Genomic DNA, 25049 nt, shown 5'->3' with positions numbered 1-25049 from the left:
GTTGCCATTTTTACCAGATGGAGTCATAGGGTTATCATCAAAGAAGTTATCACTGTGCACTCAAATAAATGTACTGTGCAGAATTAAAATGTTCTTAGCATGATACGCAGTTCTCAAAATGTCAAATTTCATTTCTCGCCCAGGAAAATGAGGCACAAATATAATTTCATGCTTACCCAGTCATCCGTGTCTGCGGAAGAAGACTCCGAGAAGCTTTTGAAAGCTCCAGACAAAACTAGGAACAGGGCCTTGAGGTAAGGTGTTTTTCTTATTAAACTAATGAAATGCTCTGCAGCGTCTTCTATTATTAAAATGTGGTTTATTCAGTACTGTTTTGTGTGTTCTGTTCACACTGTTCACACAATACAATAAAACTAAGTAGCAGACAGAACACTGATGATAAGTTGAGGACTTGAATGATGAAAACATGAGCCGTCAAACCAACACAATACAAAATGGCACACACAGGTCAGGAAAAAATGAATCAGTACCACTGCATAACAACAGCACCCACACTGTGAATGAGCCCACTGCGCGGCACCTCCACAAGGGACCTACAGTATAGCAACGCACAAAACAATCACACACACATACAGGCACGCACGTATGCACAGAAATCCGACAAAGCAAAGGATGATAGTGATTATGACACATAGCTATGCCACCCACAGTGGTGCCTGTGCGAGGGCAGAGCACATCAAACTGAGCAAGTGTAACACATGCTCTGTGTCAGTCCTCCTCCCCTGCACTGGCATGTAATGCATGACACATAGCTGAACCACCTACAGGCCTGCTGTCTCCATGCCCAGCTGATGATGATGGGAGGGGGTACTGAGGGTACTGGCCAAGGAGACAGATTCTGCCGGATTCTGCCGGATTGTCCGCTGGGCGACAGAGGGGGTAGTGTGTGTGTTTACAAGCTGATGAGACTGCTCAGAATGTGTCAGTGAAAGGGTGTGAGGATTACTTGTTTCGGTTAAATTAAATGTTTTTGACTTTAAAAATATCCCCAAATGTCACTTGGAGTGGGTTGCATGGATGTACTGTTGAATGTCATCTGCTAATTTCATCCCACCCCCAGTAAAACATGTGAATTCATGTTTGAAACAAGCCTCTGGGTGTTATGTGCCTGCAGGGGCATCTGTCCCGGGCTCAGGGCTATTCTCTGTATGTGATGAGCGTTTGGTATTGTGGGTGGGGGGTTTCAGTGGCTGGTGGCCAAGCATCTCTAGATGATCCAGCCTGGGTCTGGATGAGGGGGTGAGTGACCCTGACTTAGCCCAGTGTGAGAATGAGTAATTGGGGATGAGAGAGAGGAGGGAGAAGCTAAGGCTGTTACTGGACCTGACCTCTTCCGCACATACAGTACATGCCTCACACACACACACACACACACACACACACACACACACACACATATACACACACACAATCTAATTCTGGACATGCTGTGACACATATGAATGAGCGTGGGGAGGGAAGATGGAAACATTTGCACTATATGGGGGATGAAACTATTTTGTACCTATTATACATTTTTCACTCAATCATTTAAAGTGGACAATCTGGTGAAAACATTTAAAGATCAAACCTATTTATTTCTGACTCGTCATAATTAGATCAATTTTCAAATTAACACATTTCCCAAATTGTAAACTCAAAATAAATACATACTGTATACAGGCATGTTCAAAACTCTTGGTATCCTGTTCATTTTAGTGACCCTATAACCTTTCCTCTAGCTCCACCCTCAGGTTAAACATTATATGACCAACAGATGTTGCAAACTAACAGCTGGATGAAGAGAAATAGGAAGAAAACAAGGGTTTTTCGTCCTACCACCATCAGCCTAAAATGTGACTTCGAACCGGGCTTAGGGCTGTAAATAATGTTTATTTTCATATCAGTTCATATAATTTTTTTTTGCCACCTGGCAAGTGTGAGCCCAATATTCTCTCATTGTAGTACTCCTGGGGGCAATATCTGGCTCCTTAGCTGCTAAATGCTTCACTATGTTCACCAGCTAGTTGTTAACTTTGTCTGTCTGCTGAACATACATTAGACATTTACATTTTATCATTTGGCAGACAGTTTTTTTCAACTACACAGCAAGTGAGGCAAGACAATCAAACATAAAAGGATAGTGACTCTGTGCCGTTGTACTCATTCTCAAGTAGCTGACCAGGTACAAAGGCAATGACAAGGCTCTCTGGACAGATTTTTTCAAATTAAGGTAAGAAACGACTGTAAGTATACAAGTGCATAAAAGAGCATAAAGTTGCACCCTCCCCTTGTCACTATGAACTTAACTGTAAATATTGACTATAACTGGGAGAACAATGGTTCCTGGCAAAGGTCTGTTCTCTACTGAGTGCTCAATTGTTGCATTTGCAATAATGGCTGCCTCTCATTCATGCAAATAAACCATAACTGTATTCAACTGACAGAGAAAGAGGAAGAAGAGACAAGGGAGAGTCAGGGACAGTTTTGCTGAAAACAGGTGACAGTGACACAGATGTGACTGTGAGACTGAAATCACAGATAAAGGATAAAGAAGAAAAATAGCAAGGATGGATGGTGAAAGAGAGTGTGCACTTTGGTCGGAGGGGTAGATACGAGTAAAGAGGGGAAGAGGAAGCTCTGCACTGTGCCAATAGGAAGAGTTTGTTCCTCAGTGAGATACAGGAGACAGTGTCAACACACACGCTGTGCTCAATATAGCTACTGTCACACAGCCAGGCATACCTCTCTCTCCTTTCCAGCCTGACACTTGCACCCTCCTCAACACCCCTCCCATCTTACTCACGTTCTTCTATCCCCACTCATCTAAACAGGTTAAAGTCTTCCTTTCGTTCCCCTCAGTCGTCCCCCATCGGCCCCGTCCATCAATGTCACGTCCCCGGAGCTAAATTAACTGATCTCCTTTCCTTTGCTCTTTCTCCCCTTCCCTCTCCCCTCACTTGCTGTATATATTACAGACTTGACACCCTGCCAGACATTGGTTTAATATAACACACATTCTCTGTGCCTTCCACCCGCTCTCACATTACCCTCTCTTTCCAACTCCCACCACCCTGCTTTCATATGGGCACTGGCCGCTTGCTTTTTCCATACTTTACCCACCGCAAAAGGAGCTTTTTGTTCTTGAATAGCACCCTCATTGCCATGGTAATCCAACAGAAAGAGAGTGCGGTTTTTCTGTCTAGGGCCTCGCAGATGAAAATAGTAAGTCACGACGGGTTTCTTTAAGTGGCCCTGAATCTGAAAAATCAGACAGTGCAAATTTGGAGCTGTCAGAAGTTAAGATATTTGCAAACCTGTTTGGGGTCTGTGTGAATGTCAAAGTTTGCCACCATCAAATTTCCCACATTTGTCTTCTTCCTCTTCTCCCAGGTGGACCTCTCGCTTCCATCACAGCCTTCCCGTTGATCCCCCTTCTTCCTCTGTCTCACTTGTCCTCCAACGTCACCCTTCCTCCCTCCTCCAACACCACACCACTCGCTGTGGTAATCCCATTACTCATGTGTGAATACCAGCTGGGGAAGAGAGGGAGGCAGGGAGGGAGGGAGGGAGGCAGGGAGGGAGGGAGAATGTGGACAGAGGGTAACTGTTTAGAGGCCTTGGGTCTCTGCTACTCTGCTAGACGGTTGGACATTAAAGACGTTTATTCAAACTGCTGAGGAGAGAAGAGGAGAACATTTTGAGTGACATTACAATTTCTCTAAAATTTAAAAAAGTACTCAACTCAGACCCCATGACTCTGTGAGGGGTCTGAGAGAGAAAGGGGGAGACAGAAAGACAGAGAGGGTGATATCTGGCTGTGTCTCCTGACGGTTGGACTGGCAAGCTTGAAAATAAACAAGTTCTTTGATGACAAAGAACCCATTGACTCTCTTATTCCCTCTCTCTCTCCCACTCCTTATTCTCCAAAGCTTTGCTCTCTTTTCCTCTCTCCCTCTCTGTCCTTTTTTGCTCTTGCCATTTTCGAAAGGGGTGAGGTTGGAGGGTGAGTGTTGTTTGTGTGTGTGGGGAGGGGAGGCATTAACCGCCACCCTGCTGCACTTGTTGTCCCCTCAGCTGCCGGCTTTTTCTTTCACAGGGTCTGCGCTCACCCCTCCATGCCTTTTAGTCTAACGACCCATCTTCCCTTCTCCTTTCACTGTCACACAAGAAGTTAAACCTTTTTTTTTTCTTCCACAGTCAAGGTTCTCCGCATGAAGAATTAAAGCCGAACAAGGGTTTAACCTTGCAGGCGTTTCATACAATACTGTCTGAAGTTGATTATGTAAGATAGTTTGCTGGAAATCAAGTCACAGATAAGTGTAGCACTTGTAAAGAATAAGTGAATGGAAGAAGAAAGCCAAAGAAGGAGAGGGTTAGGGAGTGCATGCATGTGTGTGTTTGTTCACGTCACCAGTGGTATGAATCATCTCATACTCTATGTACATATTACACCTCTGTTGGTTGTTTAACGCCCCGTCCAGGAATTATAATCCTGCCTGGCTTCCGCTGGTTACAGAAATCATGCATTGTGTATGTGTGAGCATTTTGTGAATGCATGTTTGTGTGTCTGCACTGCCTGTGGCGGCACTGGTTAGTGGGCTACCACACCCATTGTCCACGGTAATTACACTGACTTGAGCCATCTGTGTTGTAAAGGCACAGACCAGTAGAAACTGGTGTATGTATTACTGCTGACTGGATGGCACGCTATACAGTTGCACCATCTTTTGAGATACATTGTAGGGTTTTTGACCTTCTTGAGTGGTTGTAAGCTAACGTTCTCATCAGTTGTCATGTCAACCAGTCTTACTTATTATTAATGACATGTAGTAGAGAGGATGGGGGTGGGTGAGGGTTTGAATCTATAGGGGAAGATATCTGGGGATGATCACACCGACACCCACCCAACTAAGAGCATTCACATACACACAAACACTCCAGTGACAAAATCTCCGCAATCCTTTTCATTCTCTCTGTCTTTCTGTGCGGAGCGTCTGTCTGTCACTCTGATTAGGAACGGACAGAGTCACATAAAGCACGGAGGGGATAAAAAGGGCGGGATGGGAGATCGAGGGAGTTACAGATGATGTGGAACCAATAGGACAAGCCTCTTCTGTGATACGCCCTGCTTATCAAACACACCATCAGGTTCACTCGCCAAGTTTCAGCCGTGTCAGTTCAGTGCCCAAATGTATGTAGCAATTTAAAACGTGAGCTCACCAGAAAAACCTTAAAGTTCAAATTTAACACTGTTGGAACATTGGGAATATCAAACTTTAACTGGTTAAGCATTTCTAAAACACAAACTTAAATATATTTCAAAAGATGCAACTTTTATTTAGAGTCAACAGATGACATGAAATGAGGGGGGAGGAGGACGATGGAAAACCACATGCAACAAAGGTCCCTGATCAGAGCTGAATAAGGGTATCGACCGCAGAAAAATGAAGATGAGAAAGGGTGCCCAGGATGCTGTTTTTAAGTTTGCTTTTTTCAGCTTCTTGATGCATTTTGATAGTATGACTCAAAATGCTCAAAGACACTAAAAGTTTGGTGGCTTCTGTAAGGAATTCCTCTCTATTCTGAGTTGATACTTATCTCCCACAAAGTGAATTTTTAGTGTTTTTTTAGGTTTATTGTATTTGAAGACCTATTGACAAGCTCTCAGACCACCATTAGTGTTTTAATTATCACTTTAGCAAAGTTTAACTACTGTTAGAAATAAACAAAAACAAGAACGGATAGACATTACTGGCAAATAAACAGGATGTTATCTGCTGTAGTGCATGTGTCTAAAAATCAATGTAAATCACAAAAATACCAAATTGCTTAAAATTTTGAGTTTCCAAATATTCAATTTATACAATGATTGAGATCAACAGGAAAGAAAAATATAAGGTGTGTAATAACATTTGACTCTCAGGGAACACTTGTTGCCTACACATTATTAGTGACATGTCAGAGGGGAAAAATATCTACCATCAGGAATGATTATGATCATACAAATAATTAAACAAAATATTTTCACATATTCATTTCATGAGTCCGTCAACCTTGAGCTGAAATAATGACCCGAGGAAAGAACGTGAGTGATGAGTGTGAGGGAGGGAAAGAGATGCAGGCACGGAGAGGTGGCAGAGGATGGAGCAGGAGGAGGAGTATGGAAGAGGTGTGCGAGTGAAGGGGGGACATATGGATGGACGGGTGGTGAAAGACGACAGGGCAGAGTAGGAGGAAAGTAAAGAGGGAATGGGGGAGAGAAATCAGGAGAGTTGGATAAACAGCCCGAGCGAGGGATGAGGAGGAGGAGGAGTACATGGGTGGGAGAGAGGGAGGGTGTTGAGTGAAGCACTGTGTTTATCAGTGTTCAGAATGTACTGTGCTGTAGATTTGTCTGTAAATGTCATCTCCTGTGCTTGAGTTACAATAGAGTGCTCACACAAGTCACAGACATACACACACATGCACATGAAAAAAACAAAAAAAAGAGAAGCCATTTGTCCACAGCGCACTTAATCACTAAATCACTCTTATTTGACTGTCAATGCTTTTTTTCCCTCCTCCTCCTCCTCCTCCCTTAGGAGCTTTTTTTCCTCTTGTCCTCTCTTTGATTTCTTCTCTCTCATATCTCCCTCTGCTCTGTGTGAAGAGCCTGAGGGACACTGAAATAACCTCTTCAGCGTAACCCCCCCAAATACAGACATCAGAAAATGGGAAAATGATAGCTATATGGTGAATGCATTCCCAAAACAGATGACAACACATGAGAGACAACAACAAACAGACAAAGGAAAAGTGTTTTTTTTTCCTTCCCCCAGCTGATTGCCCTATTGTCAATCTCTGCGTGAGAAAATGCCACGCACGTTTGTCCAGTCGAAGAAGAAGAAGACAAGACAGGATAGCAGTTTCCTGAGTGTGAAGGTTCAACATACAATTTAGAGCCTCTTTTTTCCCTCTCTCTTTTGGTCCAGTCTCTTATCAGGCAGAGCAGAGTAGGTTTCCTGAGTCTGTCAGAGAATAGCCAGTGAAGGGAAGAGAAATCCTGTTTGTAAATCACACCACGGGGACACTGCTGTTGCCAGGGGACTTTGTTTACTTTGTTTTACTACTTTGTCTTATCCTGTTGACAAGGCACGGCATTGGTGTGTATCGTTGATGTAACAGCGCGGTCGAACAAAAAAAAAAAAGCACAAAACCACAACACGTATAAAGCCTCCATCCTGTGCACCAGGTGCCACGGAGAAGAGGCAAAAGAGGAGATGCACTTCACCTCCCATGTATGACGCCTCACCCACTCGCATGCACTTATCAATAACACGTGACAGCTCCATATCAGTGGCACATGAGGAAGCAGAAGGTCAGCGTGCGTTTGAGGTGACAGGATACAAGTTTGGGCACAACACCAGTTCTCACGATCCAACTGAGCCACGCCGAGCATTTGATGAAGTGAAAGAGTTTACGTATGCCATAACCGGATGGCTCTCTACTCTGAGGCCCTCGATATGCACAGACAGACAGTGTTACGCTCATGCACAGCACTACTTCTTGTACATGTGTATATTTGATTGGTACAGTTCGTTGGCTTGAACCTCAAAAAGAGGAAAAGGGAGTTGATGCTACTGTAAGTGAGAGATTGGCAGCAGAACAGGATGCAGGTTCATATTTAAATCAACCACAAAGTTTTTGTTTTTTTTGCTTTTTTAAATATATTTTGTTGTTTTTGTGTGAAGAAGGTTTTTGGTCTACATTGCTTTGATCTGAGGCCCACGTATTTCAGTAGAATTTCAAATGAGGGTAAAAGTGGTTGCCGCTGTGGGGGGTAAAAAAAGAAGTGAAGGCAGTGATAGTGAAGAAAGTAAAGAAGTCAATTTAATCAAGAACTGACATTTCCATTTCTGGAAATAGGCTACTTAATTATATTTACAGGCAATGCTTTAGATTATAACCTGCAAACTACAGTGTAAATATGTTATTCTGACATACAGGGTAACAATCAACCACTTACAGATAATAAAGGAGTAAGAAAGTTGTGTTCAAGAGGAAATAGGACTGGAACACACTGGAACATATATAAATACTTTGCTTTGAAGATTGCTATGTCTGTTATGGGGTTTTTTTAAAACAAAGAAAATTCAATACACTATTTTCACATTATATCAATGCACATCTACTATTCCTGCCTTATGAACACATCAGTCATAAGGCAGTCGTAATTTCAGACTGCCAGACACACTGTAAAGTCAATTCTCAGTTCATGTGCACTGAAGGTTTCAGGTTTCCATATGACACTTCAGTAAAACTGCATGAACTCAGGTTTAAAGTGAACACAGAAACAACTTTATGCACTTATGCACTGTGCAGAAAGGTTCGGATGAAGTAAGTGTAAGAGTGACGGTGGACCTTGTATTAATTTCATGTATTTCTTTTTTGTAAAGGATGAGTGTGCTTCACACCACTACATAGACCAGTTTAGCACAGTGTGTCACACCTGAAAGATGGCCGACTTGATAAGATATGCCGAGTTTTAATTCCCTGTTTTTCAGTATTAATCACTAACTGACGCTGTCGTGTTTAATTTGCTCATTCAATAAGTGTCATTAGCCCGCTATGAAAAGCCTTAATTAGACCCATAACTACTGATTGACGTACACGGACACTGTGAGCCGGACTCGGATGTGACGTCACCGCGACAGCGCGCTTCGGCGGTCTCCAAGGCAACGCCGCGTGCTGCAGTGACGCCAGCCCCATTGCCCCGGCTCGTGGTAAGTGGGCGTGACTGGCCACGTTAGCCCCCCTCCCCTCCCCTCTCCTCCCCTCCTCTCTCCCTCCTCCCTCTCTCCCTCCCTCCTCCCCTCCTCCTCCTCTCCCGTCAGTGTGGGCGGGCCCCGCTCAGAAACACGACACCCCGAGGACAGAGAGAGGCACGGGGGGAGGAGAGAGAGTACAGACTGAGTGGTGTGAGAGTGGAGTGGAGGACTAGAGAAAAAAGAAAAAGTCTGTAAAAGAAAGAGAGGCTCCTCTCTGCCGACGTTAATTTCTGTCAAAGAAGTAACAACAAAGCCTTTTCTTGGCGAGAGAGATGTCAAACGGCGACGAGGATGCGGTTGAGACGGAGTAAACAGCCACCGGAGAGTTAGCGAAAGAACTTGTTCCCAAAGAGAGAGAGAGAGAGAGAGAAAGGCTTTTCGGTTGCCTCGTTTTCCGCCGCAAACTTGAGCCCATCTCAACGCTGCGAGTTACGGCGAGCACCGACACCGAGAGAGCCGGGGGGAACCGGAGCGACGGAGCACGGAGAAGAGAGGGAAGAGAAGCCGGTGAAGCAGCGGCGGCGGCGGCGGACGCTACACACACACACCAAAAAAAAAGTTTGGCCGTGTATCACCTAGTTTTCCAGATTGGGAACTAGAGGAGAGAGAGAGAGAGAGGAGGAGGGTGGGGGGGAGCTAGAGGCCGAGAGACTGACTTGACTTTCCACTAGCAAGCTTTGCGGAATTCATCCAGTTTTTTTTAAAGCAAACTTTAGCCGCTAAAACAGGAAGAATGAAAACACCTGGAGACAGTGGTAAGTTTGAGTCACTCTTACTATTCATTTATTTGTATGTCTTTTTTTTCTTCTTTATACTTATACCGTGCTTGGCTAACAATAAATACACTCATGCAACATAGTTATTAACTTAACACCCGCCTATTATTTAAGAAGAGGGGGCGCGATGCAAACCTGTTGATTTGTTTGCAGCTTTTAGTTCATTACGTGGTGTTTTTTTATTTTAATTTTTTTAGCTAGATTGGATTCTCAATCTGGTGCAGGTTTTAGTACTGTACTCCGGTTGAAGAGGAAGTGGTTAAACTACTGTACAGTTGTTACAGCGACATCCTCTGTGTCACCCTGACAACATGATTTCACCATCCAGCACCTTTCAGCATACAAAGTGAAAATCCTAGAAGCACTGTCTCTCTCTCTCTTTCTGTCTGTGTATGTAAGTGTGTGTGTGTGTGTTTGAGAGAGAGAGAGAGAGAGAAAGAGATTTAGACATGTTGATAAGTTACTTGAGGACTTTTTTCTCCTCCTTGGTGGTGTTGACGTGATGGGATCTAGCTCAGGTACACTGGGAGCAAGCTGAGCTGATATTAACCCAGTAACTGAGCATACATTTTGTCAGGTACTTGGCCTGTCAGCATGGTGAAGTGAGAGTAGGGTTGGTAGTGGTGGCGCTGGAGAGAGGGGGGGGGGTTTCCAGTAGTAGTCAGCTGAGGTCTCTGTGTGTGTGTTTGTCTAATTCCTGAAATGCTTGCATAAGTTTGTTCTTGCTCCCCTCTGTTGACGCCAAAGCATTTTTTTTTGTCCTCCAGAAATGAGGAAGTGGAAGCGCTGCCATTTGTGCCAGCTATGCAGTTTATTGTTTCTGAGTGTCAAGTGATAAATCTGCCTCAACATTAGCCCCTCTCTCTCTTTTATGTGTGACCACCCCCCAACCATGTTTGATTTTTCTGGTGAATATAATTAAACAGATTATAAACACAAGAAACCCTTATAGTGGTTAACATCTGAAAGTATAAAACAATAACTTGTATTTCAGAGTGCTGACTTTATTAGGGGCTATGTGTGTGTGTGTGTGTGTGTGTGTGTGTGAGTGACTAACAAACTGTGAAAAGGGTCCCCCTTTTCCACTTGGGACATTTCCCCTCCCTTCCCCCACCATGTGCCCCCCCCCCCACTCTCCTGACTCCCGCTGCACCCATCCTTCGCCCCTCAACCCTCCACATTCCTGCACACACACACCCACTCCCCGCTGTAGCCCCGAGGAGGCTGCCATGACATCACACCACATCCCACCACCACAAGTAGCCCTTTTATTACAACGGGACTCTTGTGTTTGTGTGGCAGTAGATCGCTTAAGCCCTTCTGGGAAGGCAGTAAAAATTGATTGTGCTTAGCTTATGGGTTTTGATGTATGCAGTTGGTGTGTGTGTGTTTGTGTAGTAGGTTGGTTGTGTTTGTCCTCTGTTCAGTAAATGTAAAGAACGTTAACCGGCCTTTCTCCGCTGTATTCTTCCTGTGTGTTGATGGTGTTAAGCGTGAGCTGCCAATATGTTGACTCTGTTGATAGTAGGGCAGCTTCTAATGAACATATTCACCATTGTTTTAAAGGGTTTTTTTTTTCAATTAGGGCTTCAACAAGCTATTAGGTGTATTATGACTTGATCTGCTGATTACTTTCTTGATTAAATGATGGATTCTCTGGTCTATAAAACATCAGAAAGTAGTGAAACATTCCCCCAGTAGTTTCCTTGATCCCAAGGTAACATCCCAGCAAAGCAGCCAGTCAGCTGGACCCAGCAAATGTTCTTAAAAGGTAATCGTCAACATAGATGCTGATAAATATACAAATAAATTCAGCTCTATTAGTGATGTGAAATTTGTAAATTCACCCTCATGGAGCAACAAGTTTTTATCATATTATTTATTGCTTATCAAAATTGGTAAATGGCTGCATTTATGGAGTGCGTTTATCCAAAGCACTTAACAGTTTGCCTCTCATTCACACACACACACACACACACACACACACACACACACACACACACACACATAGACAGCAGTGAGCTACCTTACAAGGGTCTGTCACAGGCTACTTTTGGGGACAAGTTTCAGACTTAAGGCCGGTTAATTGGGGCCAGTTTGTATAACTGGGGACAAAAGCTGTATCCCCATTTGGTAAAATTATGATTTTTGGGTCAGTGGTTAAAATTAATGTTAGGCAAGTAATGGATACGGTTATGGTTAGTCTCCAGCAAATTAATGTAAGTCTATGTAATGACCCTAGAAGTCACATACACCAACATATGTGGTGTTGGTCTGACCACTGAGTGCAGTTTTGGGGTTTAGTGTCTTGCCCAAGAACACTTGAACACGTGCACAGGAGCTGGTGATCAAACCACCAACCCTATGATGGGTGGGTGACTCCACCTCCTGAACAACGGCCTCCTGATAATTTAATTTGATTAATTCTCCATTGATCAACTAATTGATTAATCCTTTCAGTACTGGTTGGCAAACACAGCGACTCTGTCTCAGAGGCATTATCTAACAACAAATCTGATCTTATAATAGCACCTTTAAATAGTTGAATTATTAAACTGCTTAATCCGTGGGGCTGTCCTGATCTGTCAGAGCTCCTGCTGTTGCTGCTTGTGCAATCAGAACACAAGTTTTAACCCTTAACCTCTGTAGATCAGGTTATTTAGAGTGAACGCATTTGTTGAATGCAGGGGGGATATAGCAGTGCCTGGATATGTATGTATGTGTGTGTGTGTGTGTGTGTGTGTGTGTAGGATAAAAAATGTAATCATCCTTCCTTGGGATGTAAGATTAGGGCCCATATGGTTAGCTGCTGCCTCTACGGAGCCAACTTTCCTCCACTCCATCACTGGACACTTCTCTTGCACTTCTGTTTTCCACAATCACTTCATTAGCTTAAATAGATGATAGGATTTCTGCTGAGATAGAGAATTGATGTAATGAAGCAGGAAATGGCCGTGGCTATAGTCGTATTTGTCTGTTGTTTTTTTTGTGTTGATGGAAAGTATCTGTGTTCATTTGAGTTTGTGTCCAATCACTGGTGTTTACCTGGTCTTTTGTTAGCGTGTGATGTAGTTTATCAGCCAGAGGCAAAGTATGGTGCAATGTATGTAGTGTCATCTACACTTCCACAGTCATGTATCCACCTCTGTGTGTACCTCAAAGGCTGTGGTAATGATTAATTAAGCTGTCGTGATAAGGACGTAGACACACAATAAAAACTGGCCTACTGTATGTCTTACAGTTTCTAATATGTTATCTACACCCCCGCCACACACACTATGTACTCCAGCGTTTGTATTTCACATGTTTTCCTCCATCCCGACCCAAGGGTTACAATTTTTCTTCTGCCTCCTCTGTCATTCTTTTTATCTCCTCTGACGGGATAAGGACTGGTGTGTGTCTTTGTGTGATGGAATTGCGTAGTGGGACCCCTGGCTCCGAGTTGCCATTGTGTGTGTGTATGTGTGTGTGTGTGGAGTGTGGGACAATGGTGGGAGTGGGGCAGGCCCTGGGGCTGATTGTGTGTGGACTTGTGGGGCCAGGGACCTCTCATTGTACTCATAATGGTGCAGAGTAGCTCATAGTTTGGTGGTGCTTTTGACAAGTGAAGAGCCTGCACTTCTGCATGTGTGTGAAACACATAAATGTGTGTGTGTGAGTGAGTGTGAAAGAAAGAGCTTGATAAATGTGGGCATCCCAGCCTATTTTTCATCAGTCATTCAACTACGTAGTTTAATGATGATTTTTTTTCTGTCTTTGTGCTGCTGCCTGCTTCCTCATAGTGATTGACATGCTGTTTTTATTCTGGACAAACTCTCTCTCTCACACACACACACACACACACACACACACACACACACAGTCCTGCCTTGTGATGTGGCAAGGCAGGAGACAAAAGGGTAGCTTGTGAGTGCAGCATCGAGAGAGAACATTTCACCTTTTCCCTGTGTGGGTTTTATGTGTGTGTGTGTGTGTGATTGCGAGCATATGCTTTTCAATCTCAATACACAACCACTGTGATGATAAGCGCAGCGATTAGCCTTATCTGTGAAAACTCCCTTGCAGTGCTGACCACAGCAAAACCACTACCTCCCATTATCCCAATACAGTTTTACAGCCTGGTTTATGGGACAGTGCCCTGCTGTGATCAAGCTCAGCCAACATGCTTAAAGCTTAGATGATGTTCCATAACAACACTGGTTATCCTTATATGAAAAAGAAAATTGATGTAACAACTTTTGTCGCTGCTTTGAACTCATCAGCTGCTAAAGACAAAAATACCTGCAGTGTTAAATCTTACGCAGCACTTTTCCAGCAAAGTAGTTGTAAAACATTAAATTCACTCATTCAGCTCACCATTATAGGGATTGATTTTTATAACAGACAGAGAAGGGTTCCCAGCGCAGGGGCAGCGCGGCCCACTTTTCCTCGTCAGAATAGTTACACAAGTTTGGATGTTGCCATCCGTGATGCTAAGTTGAAAGATGACTTATGGAAGAAGGGGTCTTCAGTTGTGGAAATGTCTGTATTTAGCCAGGAATGTGACCAAAGGGAACAATGTGCTCAGCCAGTCGATACTAATGGACCTCCCAACTATTAGTATCGTGCCGCCCTTGACCAGAGAGACCACAGCCAACAAGTCAGAGTTACCCCTGATGGCCCGGGCGCTCCGGACCACTGTCCAGCACTGCTGATGGCCCATTCACCCCCCTCTCGATTATCGGTCTTTCGAACTCTACTGTTTGATCAGCTTCGTGGTCGTGATGTTCGAAACTAAAGAGCTCCATTTAAAACTCACTTTTTACGCTGATAACAGCAGCAGCAGAACTAAATGTGTCCTCGGGCCGTGTGTGTGTGTGTCTGTGTGTGTTGTGTGAGTTGAGCCTACTTTTATTGTGATGCCATTGGCTGTAGCAACAGCATGACCCCATATCGACTGTATTAGTTATTGGTCAGGGGATGCTAATGGGGTGGGTCTGCATGTCTGGAAGGGACGGACGGCTGACGGTTAACTGTAACACTTTTGATGAACACATGTGCGAGTGGTACACATACAGCGAACACACACACACACACACACACACACACACACATTTGCTCACACTGCTGCTTTTTATTGGAATTCTTGGACCTCCCACATTCCTGCTTAGAAGGTTAATAGTTGCCGGCTGTGTTGCATTACACATGAGGGGAAAACACAACAGTTACTATCTCTGCAAGCCTTTCCTGAACCCACTCACAGTGACTTGCAAAGGCACACATGCATTCATACGCAGACATAGTCTTGATAACACCAAAGGAAAATATGAAGAAAACTGATTTAAAGAATGTTGAAAACAATCTGTGTAATTTTTTCTAAAGAGATGAGAAGTAACACTTTTCAATTAAAGCTGGCCGCACATACCCCGGGGGTCTCTTTTCAAACGGTTATCAAAATTCATGTAAAGAATGCAGCAGGGTGTGTTGGTGTGCACGGATTGACCTGCACTGTTCGGCAGCTGTTTGTGTTTGCACATGCGTGTGTATTGTAATACAATACGGGGAATTTACAGGGATACATTGTCATAGAGGTGACTCAGTGAGAGGTACAGAATGGTGTGCTTTTGTAAAAGACTATCAAGTGTGTGTATATGAGGAAGAATGGGCTTTCTGGGTGGGCAGCTGTTCTGACTGCAGAGAGAGAGAGAGAGAGAGAGAGTGTGTGTGTTTGAAGGTGTTACTTGTGAACAAAGTGTGTACGTCGGGGCTTGTGGGTGTATGTATAACAGCTTCTTGGTGACGGCGGCGCCACTGAAACTGATCTGAGTCTGATGACATGTGCGCACACACACACACACACGTAAAGAAGAAGAATGGGTAACTCAACTCCTCTGATCCTTCCAGATGAGAGATTTTATTTTGGTTCCTCACAACACAATGACTCGTCCTTTAGGTTAGAGCTTGGAGTGTCACCTCTCTGCTGGAGTATAATCAGAGTGGAAGCTGTCAAGAACAGTAGCAGTCATTCATGAAACTAACTCTTCCTGCACCCCTTCCCCTAATAGTGGGTTACTGGACCACTTCTAACCACGCCACAGCCACCTGGCCTGACCTGCGGCACATACACCCATATAATCCTCTACTGATGGCGCTGCAGCCGACACTGGCTGTTTTTGCCAGTGGTACAGCTCGGCCTGAGCGGTGTTGTAATGTATAGGTCTAATCTTCTTAGATTAACCCTAATAATACTGGTCATGCTGAGGGCATCTTTATAGTTAGGGATCAGCACACATTGGGCAACTAATGTTCATTCCAGACAGGATCATGACAATAGGACTGTATCTTCTATTGTAAATCAAAATTAACTTAAAAAACCGGTCTTGTGTTCATTGAGTCTGATTATTTAAACAGACAAGCAGACAGATAGTGTTAGTCTGCACTTGTAGCGTGGTTAATTGTGTATAATAATCTATTGTGTGTTTTTTTTCTGCTATTTTTAATCTGGTAGAATATTTGGACGTTATAGTAGAACATAATTTTTCTTGAGACTTCCTGAAACAGCAGTCCAAAAGAGATCACTTCCAAAATTGTCAGTATTTATAATGATTTCTGCTTGTTAATTGTGAAAAATGGAAGTTATAGTCTATGTGCAGTAATTTGAGCTTCCCTACTGTGTGTATGTGTGTGTATGTGTGTCAGTGTCATTAAGTGCACGAGTGTGACAGAGATTGGGCTGACCTGCTGTCCCGGGCCCTCTGATTCAGGGAGGTAGTGAGTGGAGCTCCTAACCCCTCTCTAACCCCTTAAGTCCAGTGCAGTCAGCAGACACTCCCTGCAGAAAGGCAGCAGTGTTTGAATAGTTCCTCTGGCTATTTTTATCTGGGAATCTGCCTCTGTGCTGGACCCAGGGAGCGGGGGTGGAGGGCAAATATCTAATCTAATTTCGGACGATGGGAAGTCACCAAAAGGACTTCTGTGCCACTTGCATAGTGTCGACATTTTGTGTGTATGTATGTATGTGTGTGTGTGTGTGTGTGTGTGTGTGTGTCTGTGTATGTGTGGTTGGCTGTCGGGTATTGAAATGCTGTCTGGCGCCAAGTTAAACTTTCTCTCTTGTCACCCTCCTCCCCCTCTTCTCCTCGCCGACTCCCCTCTCTCTCTCCCTTCCCCCATTCCACCCTGTCTCTCTCTCTCTCTCTCTCTCTCTCTCGCTCTCTCGCTCTCTCGCTCTCTCCCCATCCCTCCAACCCATGTAAGGAATGCAAGATCACGTTTGGAGTTTTCTTTTCAACCAGTCTTTCCTCTTCCTCTGTCTGTGTGTGTCTCTCTCTCTCTCCTGCTGTCTTTTACCTCATTTGCCGCTCTCCCTCTCCGTGTTCAGACCTGTTCTCTTACGTACGTCAGTACTCATTTTGAACTTTGTGCCAAAGTTATGCACATTCAAAAGGCAGTGCTCTCAGTGGGAATCTCATGTCAGAGGGAAAAAGTGAGGCAGCATATTGTCCCAAACTGTTGACAGTAAAACAAAACAAAAACATTGTTGTATACTTTTACACTTTTAATTAACACTTTAATGGTAGCAAAGTCCGCTCTTTGTTCATCTGAGCGCAGACAAGCACGACCATAGCTGGACTGTTTTGAAAGGGTGAACGTACAGATGCAACATAATTGGCAGCCAAAAGGCACTCTGTCCAGCAGCAAATTGTGTGTATGAGAGAAAGAGATACGTGGAAAGAGGACATCATCTGCCTTTTATCAGATGTGAACACTGTCTCTTTTTTTCCTCGAGATTTAGGAACACAAGCCCTGACGTCTCAGCCTAAATTAGACCAAGTGATTGCTGGTCTACCTCTCGCTGGCTTAACAGGCCTGTTACTGAATGCCTGCTCTTTAGTTAGATTTCTGACTTTTGAGCCAGATGGAGCCTTTCTTTAAAGTGTGTGTGTGTGTGTGTGTGTGTGTGTGTGTGTGTGTGTGTGTGTGTGTGTGTGTAAGAGAGGGAGGAGATAGTGTTTTCATTTTGAACTAACTCTTGTGTATTTGTGCACACACAGATGCACATGTCCCTGTAGGGGAGTGAAACCTTTTTAAGCATCGATTGACCCTCCCATCCCACCATCTTCTCCTCCCTCTGACTATCATTTCTGTGTCACCAATCCATGGACTAATACCCCAGTGGCAGATCCTCTTCCATTAACCTCCTCCTCCTCCTCTTTCCTCCTCTCTGCCCCCCCCCTCTCTCTCTTCCTCTCCTGCTTCATGATACCCTAGCCTTTCTGCCTGTCTTCCACTGGACACCCTGATTTACCAGCCGACATGACTCGATGATCAGATAAAACATGGCTCAAAAAGTACAGAAAGCTGTCAGTCACTGTTGAGATGTATGAGCGTTTGGGTTGTGCCTGGTGTTAACTTCCCAGAGTGGCCTCAGAAACTCAAAATACGAGCTTAGAATCAGACTAGACCACAAGCTGGTATCAAGTGCACGTTGGCCTCAGCGTGTGGAGCAGTTTGAAAATATGTCCATGCACACACACACACACACACACACACACACAAGGCCTTGGGCTCCTTCCAAGATGTGTGGTCATGGGCAGAATAAAGTGCGGTGGATTGCACTCACAGCAGGACAAACATCTGACTCTATTTTTGCCCACTGGCCATCGTCCTCTTAAATGTTCATAAGACTTCCTTCCTCTAGATTATACTGGCTTTCTTCTTGGCTTCCCAGGTGTGCGTGTGTCTGTGTGTGTGCGTGTGTGTATTTTTTTTCTGCGTGTGCTGGCCTGAGAGAAACTGAATAATGCATTGGATCATTGGAAAGGTATTTATAGGAAAGCAGAATGATTAAAGTTTAATGACAATGCCGGCCATCAGTGCAGCACATCATATAGCATATCCTCCTACACACACACACACACACACACACACAGAACTGGAAACAGGCTCAAATATCTCTCATGGATTTTGTCCGTAAGTGAGTGTGCCGTGCTGTACCACCCTCCACTCTTTTAATGGCTTGACCTGAACCTGTCCTCTCTTTTTTTTGTCATTCCTACTGTTTTGATAGGATATGTTTTTTTAAATACCTTTTTATTTTAATACATGTTGAGAAAGTTGTGAAGTGGGTCATTTGCTTAAGTTGGAGTTAATTATTCATGTTGCAGAAGTGTTGCAATTAGTGACAGACGGCACTTTTTTGGAGTAAGCAACTGTAGTCTGCACCTCTTCATCTAAACAGCTCACTATGGTTACTTTCTCCTTTTACTTATCCTTTTCAACACGATCCTTTTCTAAACTGATCTACCACCATTAAAAAATAGATTATTAACATAAAGTCACACAATGTACAGACTGAACAGACTGTGACTCCCTCTGCACTCCTAGATATGCTCACATTCTTCAGTGAAAGGCAGTAAGAAATTGGTCTGTAGTCGGGACATCGTGACAGCCCGTTTTTCATTTTTCAACTTCATATAGGCACTGTGGGCTGCTGCACCTTTGTCCATGCAAAAACAAGGTTAGGGTTTGTGTTTTAAGAGCAGTGATTTTTAAGTGTTAAATTTATGAGTCATATAATAATTGTAAATGATATATGCTGCAAAAATAACTCATGTCGATTGTAAATAGCTTAAAACTTGCATGACATCATAGTTAAGCAGCATGCCCAGCCCCCCTCCCCCCTGTCTGTTTGTGTTGTTTGTGTGTGTATGTGTATGTGTGTATGTGTGTGTGTGCGCGCACGCCAGTGACTCCGTACAGTAGCCCTGCCCTCGGTCACAATAGTTTTATCCATGTCCATTTTTAGCATCAGATGTGGCCCAGTGAAATTACGTAACAACCAGGCAGGCAGTTGCATGCGGGTGGGCGCACACACAAATAAGCCTACTGTACGTATACACTCGCACACTCGCACACTCACACACTCACACACACAGAGTGATTGTTGTTTTAAGGGATTAAAGTTTTTGATGAAGAGAACTGTGAGCTAGATCCCCTGACCAGTCACAGGGTAAGTGGGAAGGAAAGTAGTGAGGACTGGCTAAAGAGCAGCAGCTGTATTTACTAAGCATGCAGGAATGAGGGAAAGATGATGAGCTAAAGAGGGACAATCAGAAAGCATGACGGAGGGGGAAAAATGGACAAAAGATGCTTGGTCATTTGCTTTGGTGAGAGACTATTGAGGCCCTTAAACCCAATTTAATATATATAATTGAATTTAAGCTCAGGTTGTTATATTTGTCTCCAGTTAAAAGCAAATCTAGATGAGAGTGTTGAGGCAGCTCAGAGGCAAGTAAAAACGCTGTATTTAAAGAGAAAAGCAACATAAATCTTAAACAAAGAATCTTCTGTAGTAGTGATGAATTGTTGGATGTAGGCAAAAGGATTTCATGGTTATCTCTGTGTGTATGTGTGGCAAATAATACTTTGTATACATGTTACCTTGGCAACAAGTCTTCAGTGCGGGATTTTGTGCTTGCCAAGAGATGCCAATCAAAACATTGCATTCTTGACTGCAGGCTACAGAACAAGTGCAGAAAATGAATTAGAAACTATAGTGTTAGTGAGTTTCTTTTGGACACACACACACACACACACACACACACACGGCACTCTCTGCGGAGGACCACAGCTAGTATCCTCACTCTGTGTATGTGGGTGTTGTGTTAGTAGGGTTATTGTGCTCGTCTGGCCCCAGTATTAGCCGGGTTCTGTGCAAAGGTACACTGTGTCCCCTTAAGGTTAGTTGGAAGAGGAGGCAGCATGCAGAGGTGTGTGTGTGTGTGTGTGTGGGAACGTGGGATCTGTGCGTCCTGTGTGTGACTCATTGATGTCAGCGTTGTGAATGTGTAAACTTGTTTCTCAGTATAATTTAAGGTTGGGTAATAAGTCAAAATTTTGCCACAATCACGCACTAAATCTGTGATTGTGATGAGTCTCTGCTCTGCTGTAGGAACACATCGGTACGGACGTCATGTACACACTGCAGAGATTGAAGATTCAAATCTGTCTCCCTCCAGCCTCTGCTGTAGTTTGAAAACAAGCTAGTCCAATTAAAATGTTACATTGGCAGCAATTAGAGTATTGCATAAATGTAATTATAGTGTGTGAAGCATGCAACCCACTGATCTATTATATGTAGGTGTGTGTGGTTATGTGTCATCACATTTATTATTGTGGAGGTGTAACATTAGGATAGTCCAACTGCCCCCTCATGGGGAACCCCCATGCTACCTTACACCTTTGACGGATGATACGAGCCCTTTTGAATCCACCTTGAGGACAATAGTTTGCGTACGTGGTGTCTGTATATGTTGTTGTGTCTTTGTGTGTGAAATGTAACTGAGAAGTATCACCATTGTATGTTCACACACACATACTCAAGTACCCACCCACCCACCCACGCACCACACACACACACACACACACACACACACACACACACACACACACACACACACACACACACACACACACACACACACACAGTGAGGTAGCACCTCATGTTATGAGTTCCACGGAGCGGAGGTAATCGGTGTGTGTGTGTATACTCAGCTCTTACATAACACCATCCAAGCAGTACACTGACGGAGGGTAGAAAGTTCATTGCTCACTCAGTCTTCTCTCGCTCTCTCTGCCAGTCAAGCTTTTATCTCTGTGATCTTACTTCCTTCCCCATCGCTCATTCATTTTTCTTTTTATTCACTTCCTTCCTACTTCTGACACCTGTTATTTTTGCTTTTTAATTGATATACATGTTTTATCAACAGCATGTAAAAAACCCCAGCTCTTAATTAGGAGGGGAAAACATCACAATTAGTAGCATAACGCATTAGATGTAATAAATAGATAGTGCTGTAGCATATTTAAATGGTAGCATTGCAGCAGTAGTAAGTTTTTACCTTGAGCTATTTAATAAAGGTAGAAATATTCCCCATTCATTTTTATCCTTTTTTTCATGCTTATTAAATCACCACTCACAATCTCACTTACATCTTCCTAAATGCCACAGATAAGTCCCAGAGTGGGCACTCAAAAACAAAAAAAACAAGTTTGAAGGCCCAGGCAGCCTAATGATACAATTTTTAAGTTAATCTGCCTCTGCCTCACTCAGTGACAAGTTAACAGCTGACTTCAGATTTGTTGCAGTGATAATGTTTCTGCAAGCTGTTGCTCTTTTAAAAGATAGCAAACAGCCTCAACTTTATCCACGGTTTTTCCATGCTATGGTGTTTATAACACACATTACTTCTCAGATGGTTTGGTGTCATTATATAAGTTCAGCACAGCTTACCAGTTTACTCAGTGTGCATTTTTACAAACACCCCCACTGTGTGTATCCCATGTTGTGTTTATACTCTGTGAATGTTGTCAGATTATTTCTGATTGAAATGTTTAATAAATAGTTTGAATTGCCAATAAAAAGAATGAACTCTTCTAGGTTAACAATTATGACATTTATCACCATTTACATGTACAGTAAACAATTTAAGCATTGAGATGACGCTCTGTTCAGACACACATGCTGCTCTGACGGCGCAGGCTGTGAGGAGAATCAAGAACATTGTCTGATACGCCGCTCAGGGAGGTTAAAAGTATAACACTGAGACTGACCTTGATTATGTAGCCTGGTTTAGTGTGTGGCTGGACTGGTCTCTACCAGAGCAGACCAGAGGTGTGTGTGTGCTGCTGAGCTCATTGCCTAATAGAGCGCATTGGCTACCATTGTTGAGATGGGTGACTGGCACCGTACAGTACAGTAAGGTGCATGCAGCAGGCCTCATGTCACACACCTCTGTACCTCTCTTTTCTTTCTCCCCATTCTCTCCATGTCTGTATGTGCTTCTCTCTTAAGTTACATCATCACCAGCATCTCTCTCTCGCTCTCGCTCTCTCTCGCTCTCTCTCGCTCTCTCTCGCTCTCTCTCGCTCTCTCTCTCTCTCTCTCTCTCTCTCTCTCTCTCTCTCTCTCTCTCTCTCTCTCTCTCTTCCTCCCTCTCCCGGGCTCTTGCATAATGTCCAGCTTTATTTTCTCCAGCTGAGGATCCTAATCTTTCCCACGAGGCAGAGCGCGAGAGCAAACCAGGAGAGGAGAGAAGAGGAGCCGACCTCTATAACCTGCCTGTGTGTGTGCGCTGCCTCGTTAACTCAATCACTCCACCAATTAATGAGATCTGGAGCAGGGCTTTGTTTACAGGCACCACCGACACTGTGCTGAAGTGTATGCTTGTGCTTGTAAAGATGATTTTTCATCAGTTATGCCTCCAGTCTGTCGTGTGTATGTGTGTGTATGTGTGTGTGTGTGTGTGTGTGTGTGTGTGTGTGTGTGTGTATGTATGTGTGTGTGTGTGTGTGTGTGTGTGTGTGTGTTGGCATGTGTGTCCCATCCCCTGCTGTAGCATTGTAGGTGCGTGGTCTCTCTTGGCAGCGTCATGCTAACTGGAGGATAAGCAGTGATTATCTACACAGCCGGAGGAGGCGCACGTATATATACATACATACATACATACATTTACATACACCTGTGGAGACCATGATGATGTGCATATTCCACCATTGTGTCCAAATGTGCTCATGTCATTGGGACCATGCGCCAAGTTGGCTTCAACCCAACAAGACTTAGTATTACTGTAATACATGCACACAAGCTTATGTGTGTGTGTTCCAATTACAAATACTCCATGTGGAGCAGTGTTCATTCGAGCAAATTTTCCCTCTCAATCTCTCTCTCTCATACACACATTTACACAGAGGCACAAAGACTGTAGACTTGGTTTGTTGGCTCGCTGCGACGTCTGTGCGAGGTGAGTGTTACGCAAGGCTGATCAACACTACTTAATCAGCTTTGGGAGACATGCTTAACAAGCTGACCAAGTGGGGTGGGGGTTATCGGAGGAGAAGGAGGCAGCAAGGAGGCGAAAGGGCGCAAGGGCAAGGGCACAGGGATAGGGCTTGATAGGGAAAACAGGAGGAGCAGAGTGAAGGGCGAGAGCAGTGGTATAAGAAGGGAAAGTGGTGACAGGCGGCGACAGGGTGCGTCTCTCGTCCCTGTTTACGACGGGGATAAACACACATACATAAACACGCTGGGCTCTGCCCTCTGTGTCCCCCTCACAGCCCACTGTGACGCATACTGCTGATTGCCAGGATCCTATGTTGTATGTGCGTGTTTGCATGCCTGTGTGCGTGTGTATATTTGTCACTATGAGCTTACATACACGTCTGAAACCGTGCAAGTGTACGTTTTTTGCTGGACATTAAGAGGCACAATGAGTCGAATCAATTGGTAGAAAATTATTAGGCAACTATGATGATAGTTAAAGCAAAAATGACAAACATTTGCTGGTTTCAGCCTTTCACATGTGATGATTTTATATCTTTTTTATCATATGATAGTAAGCTGAGCATCTTGGTGTTGGATTCAGTGGGGCAAAAAAGCCCCAACACATCTTCATAGACAGAAAATTATGCTGGTCATTTTTCACTTTAATTAATAATTATTAGTTGCATCCTTATGGATATTCACTATTTCCAGCTGAGGTGAAAGGTCATGGTCCATGTCACATGAATCAAAGCAAGCCATGTCTCACTTTTTCACTGCAGAGACACGAAGACTTCCTCATCCCTAAAAGTGATATTTTTACTATATGTGTTCAACAGGACATGAATTACTCAGCATGTGTTGTTGTCATTCCAGTGACTCATGACTGTAAACACCGCTCTTTGCAAGTTTTACATGCAGAGAAAAATAAGCCAGTTACAGAGGAGAAGAGCCAAGCTTTCCCGGCAAGCTGGTAGTCACTTGTACTGAGCTTTTAGTTATGTCTGTTTATCAAAAGTACACTTCAAGTAAACCTGAATTGAATAAACACCTTATTTTTGTAAGCCTGCCAGGTGAAAACAAGGTCTGGTTTTATTTGGTCTCAAGTAAATCTTCAAAGCAGCGCTAAAATTTCCTGAAGAAAAGAAATATGTTGCAAAGTCCCTCTGCAGAAAGCAGTGCTTCAGTGTGCAACACATTACTCTTCTTAAGTTTCCACTTTAACTGTGGCCAGCATGTCAAAACCATGGTTGTGTATTCTCCATCTTTCTTTTGTTTCGGACTACAAATTATTCCCATTTGGATGATTTATGATCATTAAAGAGAGCACCATCTCCAAGCACTCAGCCTCTATGTTTGTGCATGCTTTCTGGGGGCAAATTGAGCTAAATTATAATGGTCAGTTTATTTCACATTCTCTTTGATGGCGGTTCGTCGCTGTTGTGGTTCACCGCTGCCAAGTAAACGTAGAGGAAACCCTCTAAATCTAAATTATTATATTTCAGTCATGATGCATGGTTGTTCTGGTCGAGACACTTCAGCCTGGTTGTTTTAAACGTTTCCTTTTCAGTACTCACTCCACTCCCTCTTCTCTCCTCTTCTTTCTCCCTTTGACTTTTTCCTTGTCTCATTTCTCGCTTCTCTCAATCCCAAACACACACA

The 25049-nt window shown here is 43.7% G+C and overlaps 1 protein-coding gene across 1 annotated transcript in view; it reads left to right on the top strand.

The window, feature by feature from the left end:
- Positions 1–9165: 9165 nt before the first annotated feature.
- The window catches only part of erfl3 (Ets2 repressor factor like 3), a 47715-nt gene continuing 31831 nt past the window's right edge, over positions 9166–25049 (top strand). The window contains exon 1 of the mRNA XM_053326418.1: positions 9166–9565. Coding sequence (XP_053182393.1) covers positions 9544–9565 — 22 coding nt within the window. The 5' untranslated portion in view covers positions 9166–9543. The remainder of the gene's footprint in view (positions 9566–25049) is intronic.

The sequence above is a fragment of the Scomber japonicus genome, chromosome 10 (genome assembly GCF_027409825.1).
Source record: "Scomber japonicus isolate fScoJap1 chromosome 10, fScoJap1.pri, whole genome shotgun sequence".
Taxonomy (NCBI): Eukaryota; Metazoa; Chordata; class Actinopteri; order Scombriformes; family Scombridae; genus Scomber; species Scomber japonicus.
Note: the sequence above shows the minus strand (reverse complement) of the source record. Positions and strands in the feature narration are given on the sequence as shown.